Source organism: Sturnus vulgaris, unplaced genomic scaffold (genome assembly GCF_052056855.1).
Source record: "Sturnus vulgaris isolate bStuVul1 unplaced genomic scaffold, bStuVul1.hap1 Scaffold_523, whole genome shotgun sequence".
NCBI classification, from domain to species: domain Eukaryota; kingdom Metazoa; phylum Chordata; class Aves; order Passeriformes; family Sturnidae; genus Sturnus; species Sturnus vulgaris.
In genome coordinates this window covers 25,417-39,605 of record NW_028276517.1, presented here as the reverse complement: position 1 = coordinate 39,605, position 14,189 = coordinate 25,417, and the positions used below count along the sequence as shown (strand labels likewise).

Here is a 14,189-nt window from a genome sequence, read left to right as displayed (position 1 = left end):
GACAGACACGGGGACAGGGACGGGGACAGACATGGGGACACAGGGACAGACACAGGGACAGACACGGGGACAGGGACGGGGACAGACATGGGGACATGAGGACAGACACAGGGACAGACACACAGGCCCTGGGACAGACACACAGACCATGGGAGGGACATGGGGACATGGACAGACCCCACAGGGACAGGGACAGGAGGGGACAGACACAGGGACAGGAGGGGACAGACACAGGGACAGGGACAGGGACAGGGACAGACACAGGGACAGGGACAGGGACGGTCCCAGCACAGCCTGGACATGAGGGGGTCACCCCAAAAACCCCCAAAAAGGGAAGATTTAGGATTAAAGGGGAGATGTCCCCAACCCCTCCCCTGGGCTGTGCTGTGTCCCCACAGCCCCTGTCCCCCCCGAGGTGACACCCCCGGGGTCTGGGGGGGTTTGGGGCCGGGATTTGGGGGAGTTATGGGGCCAGGATTTGGGAGGTTTTGGGGTCGGGATTTGGGAGGTTTTGGGGTCGGGATTTGGGGGGTTTTGGGGTCGGGATTTGGGGGATTTTGGGGCCGGGATTTGGGGGGTTTTAGGGTCTGGATTTGGGGAGTTATGGGGTCGGGATTTGGGGGTTTTGGGGCCGGGATTTGGGGAGTTATGGGGTCGGGATTTGGGGGTTTTGGGGCCGGGATTTAGGAGGTTTTCGGCTGGGATTTGGGGAGTTAATGGGGCAGGGATTTGTGGGGAGTTGTGGGGCCATGGCCGGGGGGGTTTTGGGGCAGGGATTTGGGGTGATTGCGGGCCCGGCCCGGGGGGGTTGTGGGGCCGTGTCCCCCCCCCCGCCGCAGCCATCCATGAGTTCGTGTCCCATCATTTATTCATGGAGCCCGGGCGGCTGCCGGCAGGAATCCGCTAAGTAGGTCAGGAGGGGGGAGGAGACCCCCGAGCCCCGCCCTGACCCCCCCGAGACCCCCCGAGCCCCGCCCTGACCCCCCCGAGACCCCCCGAGACCCCCCGAGCTCCGCCCTGACCCCCCCGAGACCCCCCGAGCCCCGCCCTGACCCCTCCGAGACCCCCAGAACCTCCCCCGAACCTCGCCCTGACCCCCCCGAGATCCCCCGAACTCCGTCCTGACCCCCCTGAACCCCCCTCGAACCCCAGGAGACCCCCTCGAGTCCCCCCAGAATCCCCCGAGCCTCTCCGAAACCCCCCCCCCCCCAGCAACTCCGGGGGTCCCGGGGGGGTCCCCGGGCAGCGCTGGTGGATTTGGGGGAGGGGGTGGCCCCAGATCTGAGGGGGGGGGGGAGGCAGTGACGCCCCCAGCCCCATCCCGAGGGTCCCGGGGGTTGTTGGAATGGGATTGAGGGCGGCACTGGGGAGGCTGAACTGGGCTGAACTGGGCTTGGGGACACCCTGGGGACACCCTGGGGACACCCTGGGGATGGGGACACCTCGGGGACATCCCTGGGGACATCCCTGGGACATCCCTGGGGACATCCAGGCTACTCCCATCCATCCCAGGATATTCCCGGGGGTGTTCCCACCCTTCCCCGGGGAATATTCGGGTCCTTCCCAAGATTATTCCCATCCCTTCCAGGATATTCCCATTTTTCCAGGATTATTCCCATCCCTTCCAGGATTATTCCCATTTTTTCCAGGATATTCCCATCTTTTCCAGGATATTCCCATTTTTCCAGGATTATTTCCATCCCTTCCAGGATTATTCCCATTTTTTCCAGGATATTCCCATCTTTTCCAGGATTATTCCCATTTTTCCAGGATTATTCCCATCTTTGTCCAGGATATTCCCATTTTTTCCTGGGTTATTCCCGGGGGTATTTCCATCCTTTCCGGGATGTTCCCATCCTTCCCAGGATATTTCCTGGGTTTTCCAATCCTTCCCGAGGATATTCCCGTCCTTCCCAGGGTTTTTTTTTTCCCATCATTCCCGGGGGGGATATTTCGGGTCCTTCCCGACTCCTCGGCCCCCGCCCTCCCTCCCAGGCCGGGCTCAGGGATCGCTTAATTCGGGATTTTATCCACAAACACTCCCGGGCTAAAAATATCCCGGCTCAGCGAGCGAGGCCGCCCGGAGCTGCTTTGCCTTTTTTGACGGGATCGGGGCTGGGGCAGAGCCCGGGGCTCCCTGTCCCTGTCCCCTGTCCCTGTCCCCTGTCCCTGTCCCTGTCCCTGTCCCCGTCCCTGTCCCGGGGACACCAAATCCTGGCGTGTCCAAATTTACTTTGATTGAACTCCTGGTGTCCCCAATTCCCGGGAATTCCGGCTCCTTTGGGGACTCTCCGGGATGGGTGAGGGGCCAGGGGTGGCACCTTGGTGGCCGTGAGGTGAGTGCTGTCCTGTCCCCGAGCTGGCAATGTCCCCGTGTCCGTGTGTCCCCGTGTCCGTGTGTCCCAGTGTCCCCGTGTCCCGATGTCTCTGTCACTGTGTTGTCCCCAAGCTGGGGATGTCCCCGTGTCCCCATGTCCCGGTGTCCCCATATCCCAGTGTCCCCATGTCCCCGTGTCCCAGTGTCCCCATGTCCCGGTGTCCCCATATCCCAGTGTCCCCATGTCCCCGTGTCCCCGTGTCCCCATGTCCCCGTGTCCCTGTGTCCCGGTGTCCCCGTGTCCCCGTGTCTGTCTGTCCCGGTGTCCCCGTGTCCCCGTGTCCCGGTGTCCCCGTGTCCCCGTGTCTGTCTGTCCCCGTGTTTTTGTGTCCCCGTGTCCCGGTGTCGTTGTCACCCTCCGCTGTCCCCCCTGGCACTGGAGGAGACGCCCAGGGGTGACATCAAAGGCGCCATCCCAGCTCCCAGAGAAAACCGCCCCTTGTCACCCCAAACCCGGGGTGGCTTCACTGTCACCCCCTTGTCACCCCAAACCCGGGGTGGCTTCACTGTCACCCCCTTGTCACCCCCAAACCCGGGGTGGCTTCACTGTCACCCCTCGAGGCCACCGCTGGCAGAGTTTTTGTCCCCCCGAGCCCACCCAGAGAGAGCTCGGGACCCCCAATCCGGGGGGACAAACAAAGAGGGACAGGGACACCTCGGGAAAGGTTTGGGGACACCTCGGGAAAGGTTTGGGGACACCTCGGGAAAGGTTTGGGGACACTTTGAGAAGATTGAGGACACCTTGAGAAGGTTGGGGACCCTTTGGGAGGCTCGGGGACCCTTTGGGAGGGTCCGGGACCCCTTGGGAAGGTTTGGGACCCCTCGAGAAGATCAGGGACCCCTCGGGAAGGTCAGGGACCCTCTGGGAAGGTTTGGGATTTCTTGGGAGGGTCGGGGACCCCTCGGGAGGGTCGGGGACCCTTTGGGAAGGTTGGGGACCCCTCCAAAGTGTCAGGGACCCCTTGGGAAGGTTTGGGACCCTTCGAGAAGATCGGGGACCCCTCGGGAGGCTCAGGGACCCCTCGGGAGGGTCGGGGACCCTTTGGGAGGCTCAGGGACCCCTCGGGAGGTTCAGGGACCCCTCGGGAGGTGCCAGGGGGGTGCCCGGGCTATCCTGAACCCCCCCCTGGCATCACCCGCAGCTTTTCCCGCGGCAGGGGCGGATGTGGGGCAACGTTTGAGCTTTGGGCTGTTGAATTTTTTTTTTTTTTTAATTTTTTTTAATTTCCTCTTCCAAGCCGAGGAGTTTCCTCCCGCTCCGCTGATGACGGATGGGGGCCGGGCGGGGCTCCGGCCTGGGGGGGGACAGGAGGCGACTCTGGCTGGACTTGGGGAGCCCGGAACCTGCGCCCGGTGCCGGTGAGTGAGGGGCCATTGGGGATTTGGGGGGTTTGGGGATGGGGGAGTTGGGGTTTGGGGGGTTGGGGACCAAGGGATGGGGCCGGGGGGGTGACAGGGCCAGGGGGGTGACGGGGACATTGGGGTGACAGGACCAGGGGGGGTGACAGGGCCAGGGGGGGTGACAGGGCCAAGGGGGGTGACAGGGCCAGGGGGGGTGACAGGGACACGGCCAGAGGCGATCCCAGTGCCCAGAGCTGATGGGAAACCCAAGGGAAAGGAACGAGGAGCAGCTGGGATGGGCTGGGATTAACTGGGATGGGCTGGGATGAATTGGGATGAACTGGGATGGGGCTGGGATGGGCTGGCATTAACTGGGATGGGGTTGGGATGAATTGGGATGGGCTGGGATGGGGCTGGGATGAACTGGGATGGGCTGGGATGAACTGGGCTGGGCTGGGATGGGGTTGGGATGAACTGGGATGAACTGGGATGAATTGGGATGAACTGGGATGAACTGGGATGAACTGGGATGAATTGGGATGAACTGGGCCGGGATGGGCTGGGCTGAACCGCCCCGACCCCACCCTGACCTGCCCCGACCCCACCCCACACCTCCCCATGGAACCCTGGTGGCTCCCATCACCCCCTGGACCCTCCCAGCCCCCTCCTCAGGTCCCTCCTGTCCCCTCAGGGACCCCCCCGGCCATGGAGGGACCCTCGGTGCTCGGGCCCTGCTCGTGGGTCCGGCAGAGCCGGGGCTGGGGCAGCCCCGAGCCCGGGGGCGAGCGGGGGGAGGAGGAGGAGGAGGAGGAGGAAGAGGAGGAGGAAGAGCAGCAGGAGGTGGCCGCTGTCCCCTCGGAGCCTCCACCGCACCTGGACCCAGGTCAGGGCAGCCCCGAGGTGCGGGAGGGACCCCCGGGCTGGGCTGGGACCCCCGGGCTGGGCTGGGACCCCCCCCAGGCTGGGCTGGGCTGGGACCCCCGGGCTGGGCTGGGACACCCCGGGCTGGGCTGGGCTGAGACCCCCCGGGCTGGGCTGGGACCCCCCGGGCTGGGCTGGGCTGGGACCCCCCGGGCTGGGCTGGGCTGAGACCCCCCGGGCTGGGCTGGGACCCCCCGGGCTGGGCTGGGACCCCCCGGGCTGGGCTGGGCTGGGACCCCCGGGCTGGGCTGGGACCCCCCCCGGGCTGGGCTGGGACCCCCCCCAGGCTGGGCTGGGACCCCTCACGGATGTTTGTGTCCCCCCCCTCCCCCCAGGAAGCGTCGGCAGCAAAATCCGGACGGGGATGCGGGACCGCAGGTGAGGGGGGACAGGTGGGGACACCTGGGGGGTCACAACCCCAATTCCTGGGGGTCATAACTCATTCCCGGGGGTCCCAGCCCCATTCCCGGGGGTCCCAGCCCCATTCCCGGCGGATTTGGGGCGGGGGGCTCGGCCTTTCCTGGAATGTCACATAATGGGGGGGTGGGACAGTGACAGGGGCTCAGGGGGAGTTCAGGGGGGTCTCAGGGGGTCTCAGGGAAGTTCAGGGGGGTTCAAGGGGGCTCAGGGCTCCGTGTCCCCCCCGCTGTCACTGTCACTGTCGCTGTCGCTGTCCCCGCGCCCCCAGCCTGTCGCAGCTGCTGTCCCGGTGTCGCTGTGACGCCGAGGAGATCCTGCTCGAGCTGGGCTTTGTGGGCTCCGAGCCGGGGGTCGCCGCCCGGGTCCCCCCGCGCTTCTTCTCGGCCCCGTCCCGGGCCAGCGGCATCGACCTGGGGCTGTTCCTGAGGGCGCAGGAGCGGCGCCACAGCATGGAGGACCCGAGCGCGCTGCTGGCAGGTGTGTGACACCGCTGTCACCTGTGTCACCTGTGTCACCTGTGTCACCTGTGTCACCTGTGTGTGTGACACCGCTGTCACCTGTGTGTGTGACACCGCTGTCACCTGTGTCACCTGTGTCACCTGTGTCACCTGTGTCACCTGTGTGTGTGACACCGCTGTCACCTGTGTCACTGTCACCTGTGTGTGTGACACCGCTGTCACCTGTGTCACCTGTGTCACCTGTGTCACCTGTGTCACCTGTGTCACCTGTGTCACCTGTGTGTGTGACACCGCTGTCACCTGTGTCACCTGTGTCACCTGTGTCACCTGTGTCACCTGTGTGTGTGACACCGCTGTCACCTGTGTCACCTGTGTCACCTGTGTCACTGTGTGTGTGTCACCTGTGTGTGTGACACCGCTGTCACCTGTGTCACCTGTGTCACTGTGTCACCTGTGTCACCTGTGTGTGTGTCACTGTGTGTGTGACACCGCTGTCACCTGTGTCACCTGTGTTACTGTGTGTGTGACACCGCTGTCACCTGTGTCACCTGTGTTACTGTCACTGTGTCACTGTCACCTGTGTCACTGTGTCACTGTGTGTGACACCGCTGTCACCTGTGTCACTGTGTGTGTCACTGTCACCTGTGTCACTGTCACCTGTGTAACTGTGTCATTGTCACTGTGTCACACATGTCACGGTGTCACTGTCTCTGGCACCTGTGTCACTGTCACGGTGTCACTGTCACTGTCACTGTGTCACTGTCACTGTGTCACTGTCACTGTATCACGGTGTCACGGTGTCACTGTCACTGTGTCACCCATGTCACTCTGTCCCCTCTGTCCCCTCTGTCCCCCCGCTCCCTCTTGGTTTGATGGGAAACGCTCTCGTGTCTCAATTTCCACGGGTGGGATTTGGGGGAACCCCCTGTCCCCCCCCGACCCCCCCTAACCCCCCCTGACCCCCCCTGTCCCCCCGATGTCGCCCCCAGGTCGCTTCCAGCAGGTCCAAGCCTTGGCCGCCACCGCCGACGCTTTTTTCTGCCTCTACTCCCGCGTGTCGCGGACCCCCCTGCAGCGCATCGCCCCCCCCCCGCCCCTATCGCGACATGGCCGGCGACAGCCCCGAGCTGCGCCTGAAGCGCGCCGTGACCTCGCTGTGCCTCTACACGGGGGGAGGCGACAGCGACATCCCGAGGGGGGCGACCCCGGGGGCGACCCCCGGCGCGTCGGGGGCCGGGGGGCTTCGGGAAGACCCCGGGGGTTGGAGGAGGGATCGCGATATGGGCGCGACTCAGCGATTGTCGCCGAGGTCACGCCCTGTGGGGACAGCGTGGGGACACCCCGAGAGCTGCTGTCCCCGTGGCCGGGGGGTTTGGGGGTCCTGGGGGGTGACAGCAGCGCAGGGGGACTCGAGGGACACTCGGGGCGATGTCACCGCCCTTGGGGTCACCCCCGAGCACCCGGGACCCCCCCGGGGCCACCCCGGCCTCGGATCTCGGTGGCACCGAGGTGGCACCGCCAGGGGTGGAGGTGACAGCGTTGGGACCCCCGAGAGGGTCCCCAAAACCCGGGACCCCCGAGGAGCGGAGGAGTCCTTCGAGATGGAGGAGGTGAGGAGGAGGAGGAGGAGGAGGAGGAGGAGGAGAGTCGGGATTTGGGGTCGGACAGTCGGGATTTGGGTTTGAACAGTTGGGATTTGGGGTTTTGAGTCGGGATTTGGGGTTCGGAGAGTCGGGATTTGGGGTTTGAGGTTTGGAGTCAGGATTTGGAGTTCGAAGTCGGGATTTGGGGTTTGGGGAGTCGGGATTTGGGGTTTGGAGTCGGGATTTGGGGTTGGACAGTCGGGATTTGGGGTTTGGAGAGTCGGGATTTGGGTTTGAACAGTCGGGATTTGGGGTTTGGAGAGTCGGGATTTGGGGTTGGAAGTCGGGATTTGGGGTCCCTCGTGGGACAGGGACACCCCGCACCCCCGAGTGCCCCCCCAGGGTCCCCCCGCTGCTGTTTGGGGTCACCCCCATCCCTCACCCACCCCCCCCTGTGGGGTCACAACGGGACCTCGGGGTGGGGGGGGGAGGGGATCCCTCCCCCCCTCCCCCTTTTTTAAAATTTTTTTGGGACCGGTTCCTCCCGGCGCCTGTCGCGACATTCCCAGGACACGGAGAGGAGGAGGAGGAGGAGGAGGAGGAGGAGGAGGAGGAGCGGGAAATGTCCCCGGAGCTCCCGAGGCTTTTAAGATTTAAATGATTCAGAGCCTCGGGCCCGAGCTGGGGGGGGGGGGGGAGGGGCGGGGGCACCTCCACCCCTCCCCCTCCCCCTCCCCCCCTCCCCCACTGTCACCGTCACGCACGGACCGGGCCGGGTCACGCGGGGGGGGAGGCGACAACGCCTCTGTCGCGACAGCGCCGCGCCAACCCCCCCGCAGGTGCTGAGCGAGGATGACGATGATGACGGTGATGACGATGACGATGATGATGATGACGGTGATGACGAAGCCGCCCGCTCCCCCCATCCCTCCCTCAGGACCCTAAGGAGTGAGTTGGGGGCTTGGCCACCCCCCTGGGGACACTGGCGGTGCCACCGTGTCCCCTCCATGTGCCCAATTTGTCCCCCCTTTGTCCCCCCTCTGTCCCCTCTCTGTCCCCCCTTTGTCCCCTCCCTGTCCCCCCTCTGTCCCCTGCAGGGTCCCCGTTTTCCGGACGCTCTGACAGCAGCGGTTTCTCAGAGGAGCCCCTCCCCCCCTGGACCCCCCCTGCCCTGTGACCCCCCCCGGGTCACCCGAGGCCACCTCGGCGGGGCGCGGGACCCGCTCCAGGTGTCCCTGGGACGTTTTGGACACGCGTGTGACACCCGTGTGACACCCGTGTGACACCCGTGTGTGTGTGTGTGTGTGGGTGTTCGGCACACAACAAACCTCGAGATTTGCCCCAGGTTGTGTCCCCAAACCCTGGGAATGTGTCCCCAAATCCTTGGGAATGTGTCCCCAACCCTTTGGGATGTGTCCCCAAACCCTGGGAATGTGTCCCCCACCCTTTAGGACCTGTCCCCAACCCTTTGGGATGTGCCCCCCACCCTTGGGGACGTGTCCCCAAACCCTTGGGACGTGTCCCCAAACCCTTGGGACGTGTCCCCAAATCCTTGGGACGTGTCCCCAACCCTTGGGACGTGTCCCCCACCCTTTGGGACGTGTCCCCCACCCTTCAGGACATGTCCCCAACCCTTTGGGGTGTCCCCAACCCTTTGGGGACGTGTCCCCAACCCTTGGGGACATCACTTGCACTTTGGCCACGTCGGTTGCACTGTAGGGGAGGGGTGGGGACACAATAAAGTCCCCGAGGGGGTGACAGTGGTGGCTGTGTCCGTGCCTGGGGGGGTGGGGGGGTGGGGGGACATGTCCTGTGTCACCCCAGGATGTGGGGAAGGAGCCACCCCCGTCCCTTTGTCGCTGTCGCCACCGTCGCTGTGCCGGGGGGGGGGGGGTTGGAGGCGGCCCCGGGTAATCCTTGGGAAAGGAAAATCCCGGAGTTTCGGCAGCCCCGGGGCTTCCCCATGGAGAGAGGCCAGGTTGGGATAATCCGGGATTATCCCCACGGCCCCTCCGGCACCGGGGCTGGGTCCCGGTGGGGATCCAAAAAAAATTCAAAAAGAATTTCAAAAATATCAAATGGGGGTGGGGATAAAATGAAAAAACACCAGGGGGGAGGGGGGGGGGGGGGATGGGGACATTCCAGAGGGATGGATCCGGTGGGTCCAGGATTCATCCCTGTGCTGGGACTGGGTGTGACCCCAAAGCTCCGTGTGGCTGGGACCCCTCGGTTCCCATTCCAGTCCCATCCCAAAATCCAAAAATCCCAAAATTCCCAAAATTCCCAAAATCCCAAAATCCAAAAATCCCAAAATCCAAAAATCCCTTCACCATTCCTGTTCCATCCCCATTCACATTCCCATCTCCATTCCCACTCCATCCCAAAAATCCCAAAATCCCAACATCCAAAAATCCCCAAAATCCCAAACTCCCATCTCATCCCATCCGTGTTCCCATCCCCACTCCCATCCCAAAATCCCCAAAATCCCCAAAATCCCAAAATCCCCAAAATTCCCAAATCCCCAAATCCCCAAATCCCCAAAATCCCATTCCCATGGATGTCACCGACCCCCGGGTGATGTCACCGACCCCCGGGTGATGTCACCGACCCCCGGGTGACGTCACCGACCCCCGGGTGATGTCACCGACCCCCGGGTGACGTCACCGACCCCTGGGGGACACCCAGGGCCGGTCCCATCCCAGCCCGAAGCGGGGCCGGGGGTTGGGGACACTCCGGGGACGTCTCCACCCATCCCTGCAGAGCTCCAGAACATTCCACGGCCACCTGGGAGCCCTCGCTGCTTCCCAGGAGGGCTTTTGGGGCCGTTTAGGCTGAATTAATCCTAATTAATTATTAATTAAGCCGGAATTAATCCCGTGGGACGGGGATGCAGGGTGCTGCAGCACCTTCCTCCTTCCCTGAGCCCTTTCTCCCTCCCCGTGAGGTTTTTTAGGGATTAAGCGGCTCCTCCAGGATCCCAAATTCCCTCCTGGGGGGTTTCTGGTTTTTTCCTCCCGGATTTGGCTGCCCCAAATCCCTGCCGGGGGGGGGGCTGGGCTTTCCTCACCCTCCCCTTTTCCCCCCCAGCCGGGAATGAAGGGGGACGTTGTGGAGCAGCGGGAACGGGCAGGGAAATGGCACAAAACTCTGCCTGGGGCTCCGGGAGGGTGGAAAAGCTGCCAGGAATCATCCCCGGGCTCGGCAGCCGGGAGGGAGAAGCGGCCAAACCGTGGGAGCCGCTTCCCAGAGGGAGCAGGAGCTGCTGGGGGGGCGGGGAAGGAGCGGGGGGAGGGCCCCGGGTCCCAAATTTGAGGCTGGGTTTGGGTGCCGGGGGGTCCTCGATCCTCATCCAGATGGATCCAGCCCCAATTCCAGCCCCAATTCCAGCCCCAATTCCAGCCCCAATTCCAGCCCCAATTCCAGCCCCAATTCCATCCCTACCCCCAATTCCAGCCCCTTCCCCAGCCCCAATTCCAGCCCCAATTCCAGCCCCATCCAGATGGATCCAGCCCTGACCCCATCCCAAATTCAGCCCCAATTCCAGTCCCAATCCCATCCCCATCCCTACCCCTAATTCCAGCCCCATCCAGATCTATCCAGCCCTGACCCCATCCCAAATTCCAGCCCCAATTCCAGCCCCAATTCCATCCCAAATTCCATCCACAATTCCAAGTCCTGGCCGTGGTCACTCCGTGTCCCGAAGGGGACAGGGATGTCCTTGCCCCACCCCAAAAGGGACACTGGGGGACACTGGGGGTGCACTGGGGGACTCCGGGGGACACTGGGTTGTACTGGGGTGCACTGGGAGAGTCTGGGGATGCACTGGGAGGCACTGGGGGTGCTCTGGGGGACACTGGGATTCTCTGAGGGTGCACTGGGGGATACTGGGATGTACTGGGGGTACTCTGGGATGCACTGGGATGCTCTGGGGGTGCACTGGGGGATACTGGGGTGCACTGGGAGTGCTCTAGGATGTACTGGGGTGCACTGGGGGTGCTCTGGGGGTGCACTGGGGGATACTGGGGTGCACTGGGAGTGCTCTGGGATGTACTGGGGTGCACTGGGGGATACCGGGGTGCACTGGGAGTGCTCTGGGATGTACTGGGGTGCACTGGGGGATACCGGGGTTCTCTGGAGTGGGACCCAGGCAGCTCCGGGGGGGGGCTCTGAGCACCCAGGAACTGCTCCAGGCTGGGGCTGGGCCGTCCCGGGGGGGGGGGCTGGGGGCTAATCCGGGCTAATCCTGCCCTGGCACGGCCACCTGCCCACACCTGGAAAATCCCACACGTGGCCGAGCCCTGCCCGAGTCCCTTCAAAAGGGCCAGAGCCGGGTCCCGGCTCATCCCCCCCTTTCTCCTGGTGCCGATTTTGGGGTCCCCAAGAGGCCTCCATGATGAAGCTCTGGAGCTCGCTGCTGCTGCTGCTGCTGGCCGCGCTGGTCGCCAGCCTGGCCACTGCCCGTGAGCTGTGGGGACACGCGGTGGCACTGGGGTGGCACTGGGGTGGCACTGGGAGGGTCCCGGTGGGTGTGGGATGGGGATCAAGGGTGTCCCCACACTGGGAGGGGGGGTCCTGGGGGTCCCGACCCCCGCCCAGGTGGGCGATGCCAGCTCTGCTCTTCCTCCCGCAGGTCCCGTGGAGAAGAGGAGCCCCAGGGGCCTCCTGGAAAAAGTCGGGAAACTCCTGGACCCCAATAACGAACCCCTGGCCCTGCTGGACCCCGATAACGAACCCCTGGCCCTGCTGGACCCCGATAACGAACCCCAAGCTCTGCTGGACCCCGATAATGAACCCCAAGCTCTGCTGGACCCCGATAATGAACCCCAGGCACTCCTGGACCCCGATAATGAACCCCAAGCGCTTCTGGGGCTGCTGGACCCCGATAACGAACCCCAAGCACTCCTGGACCCCGATAACGAACCCCAAGCTCTTCTGGACCCCGATAATGAACCCCAAGCTCTTCTAGACCCCAATAATGAACCCCTGGCTCTTTTGGACCCCGAAAACGAACCCCAAGCTCTGCTGGACCCCAATAACGAACCCCAGGCGCTTCTGGACCCCGACAATGAACCCCTGGGGCTGCTGGGGCTGCTGGACCCCAAGGAGGAACCCCTGGATCTGGAGGAGCCCGAGGTGAGCCCCGAAGAGTCCGAGGGTCCCAAAGAGAGCCTCGAGGAGTCCGAGGATGATGAAGAGAAGCCCGAGGAGCCCAAAGAGAGCCCCGAGGAGTCCGAGGATTCTGAATCAAGTTCTGAGGAGTCCGAGGATCCCGAAGAGAGCCCCGAGGAGTCTGAAGATTCGAAAGAAAACCCCGAAGATGCTGAAGAGAAACCTGAGGAGTCCGAGGACCCCAAAGAGAGCCCCGAGGAGTCTGAGGACCCCAAAGAGAGCCCCGAGGAGTCCGAGGACCCCAAAGAGAGCCCCGAGGAGTCTGAGGACCCCAAAGAGAGCCCAGAGGAGTCTGAGGACCCCAAAGAGAGCCCAGAGGAGTCTGAGGATCCCAAAGAGAGCCCCGAGGAGTCTGAGGACCCCAAAGAGAGCCCCGAGGAGTCTGAGGACCCCAAAGAGAGCCCCGAGGAGTCTGAGGATGATGAAGAGAGCCCCGAGGAGTCTGAGGATCCCAAAGAGAGCCCCGAGGAGTCTGAGGACCCCGAAGAGAATCCCGCAGAATCCGAGGACCCCAAAGAGAGCCCTGAAGAATCTGAGGATCCCAAAGAAAGCCCAGAGGAGTCCGAGGATGATGAAGAGAACCCCGAGGAGTCTGAAGATCCCAAAGAGAGCCCCGAAGAACCCGAGGATGATGAAGAGAACCCTGAAGAATCCGAGGACCCCCAAGAGAATCCCGTAGAGTCTGAGGATGATGAAGAGAGCCCCGAGGAGTCTGAGGACCCCAAAGAGAGCCCCGAGGAGTCCGAGGATGATGAAGAGAAGCCCGAGGAGTCCGAGGATGATGAAGAGAGCCCCGAGGAGTCCGAGGATGATGAAGAGAGCCCCGAGGAGTCCGAGGATGATGAAGAGAGCCCCGAGGATGATGAAGAGAGCCCCGAGGAGTCCGTGGAGCTCAGCTTGGATCCGACTCTCCTGGCGGAGCTGGCGACCAGGCTGAAAGGTTTGGAAACCCCCACCCCACCCCCCAAAACCCCCCGGACCCCCGAGGGAAGGGAGGAGGATGTGGGGAGGGACCTGAAATCCCCGGGACCGATCCCAAATCCCTGAGACTGATCCCAAATCCCCGAGAACGATCCCAAATCCCTGGGATTGATCCCAAATCCCTGGGATTGATCCCAAATCCCTGAGAACGATCCCACATCCCCGAGAACGATCCCAAATCCCTGGGGACGATCCCAAATCCCTGGGATTGATCCCAAATCCCTGAGAACGATCCCAAATCCCTGGGGACGATCCCAAATCCCTGGGATTGATCCCAAATCCCCGAGAACGATCCCAAATCCCTGGGATTGATCCCAAATCCCCGAGAACGATCCCAAATCCCTGGGATTGATCCCAAATCCCTGGGAACGATCCCAAATCCCTTGGGCCGATCTCAAATCCCCCTCCCGACTCCGGTGACCCCCCCCGGCTGGCACAGGGGTGGGGGGTGGGGGGTTTGGGGGGGTCAGGACGTGCCAGGCGCCGGTGCCACCGCTCTGGGTGGGGGTGGGGAGGGGGTGAGGAGCCCCTCGGGGTGCTGGAGACCCCCTCGCCCCCCTCCCCCCCCCCCGGTTTTGCCCCCGCAGAGGCCGAGGGAGCCCAGAAGAACGAGGGGGTCCTGTCCCATCTCCTGGACGCGCTGAACTGGCTGATAACTCACCTGAGCAATCACCTCTTCGGGTGCGCAGGGGGGGCAGAGCCCCCTCCCCAAATAAAAAAGGGTCCCGAGCCCTCCTAGAGCCTGGGGGAGGGGGCTGGGGGGTCCCAAAGTGGGGTAGGGGGCTGGGCCGGGCTCAGATCTGTTGCGGTTTTTTGTCTTTTTCAGGTGAGCGCTGAGCTGACCCCAGGGCTGGGGGAGGATCCCGGCTCGTCCCGAGGCTTTTCCCGCTCCGCACATCCCGAAAAAAACCCGATCCCAAAAGGCTGATCCCAAAAAAA

General features: G+C 63.6%; 1 protein-coding gene across 1 annotated transcript; it reads left to right on the top strand.

The window, feature by feature from the left end:
* Positions 1 to 1,113: 1,113 nt before the first annotated feature.
* TESPA1 (thymocyte expressed, positive selection associated 1) lies at positions 1,114 to 14,172 on the top strand. The gene is given in 10 exon segments (XM_088158536.1): positions 1,114 to 3,736; positions 4,410 to 4,601; positions 4,975 to 5,017; positions 5,328 to 5,536; positions 6,507 to 6,895; positions 6,897 to 7,127; positions 7,940 to 8,048; positions 11,731 to 13,209; positions 13,838 to 13,931; positions 14,077 to 14,172. Coding segments are annotated over 10 exon segments (2,838 nt in total). The 5' UTR covers positions 1,114 to 3,648; the 3' UTR covers positions 14,081 to 14,172.
* Positions 14,173 to 14,189: the final 17 nt, after the last annotated feature.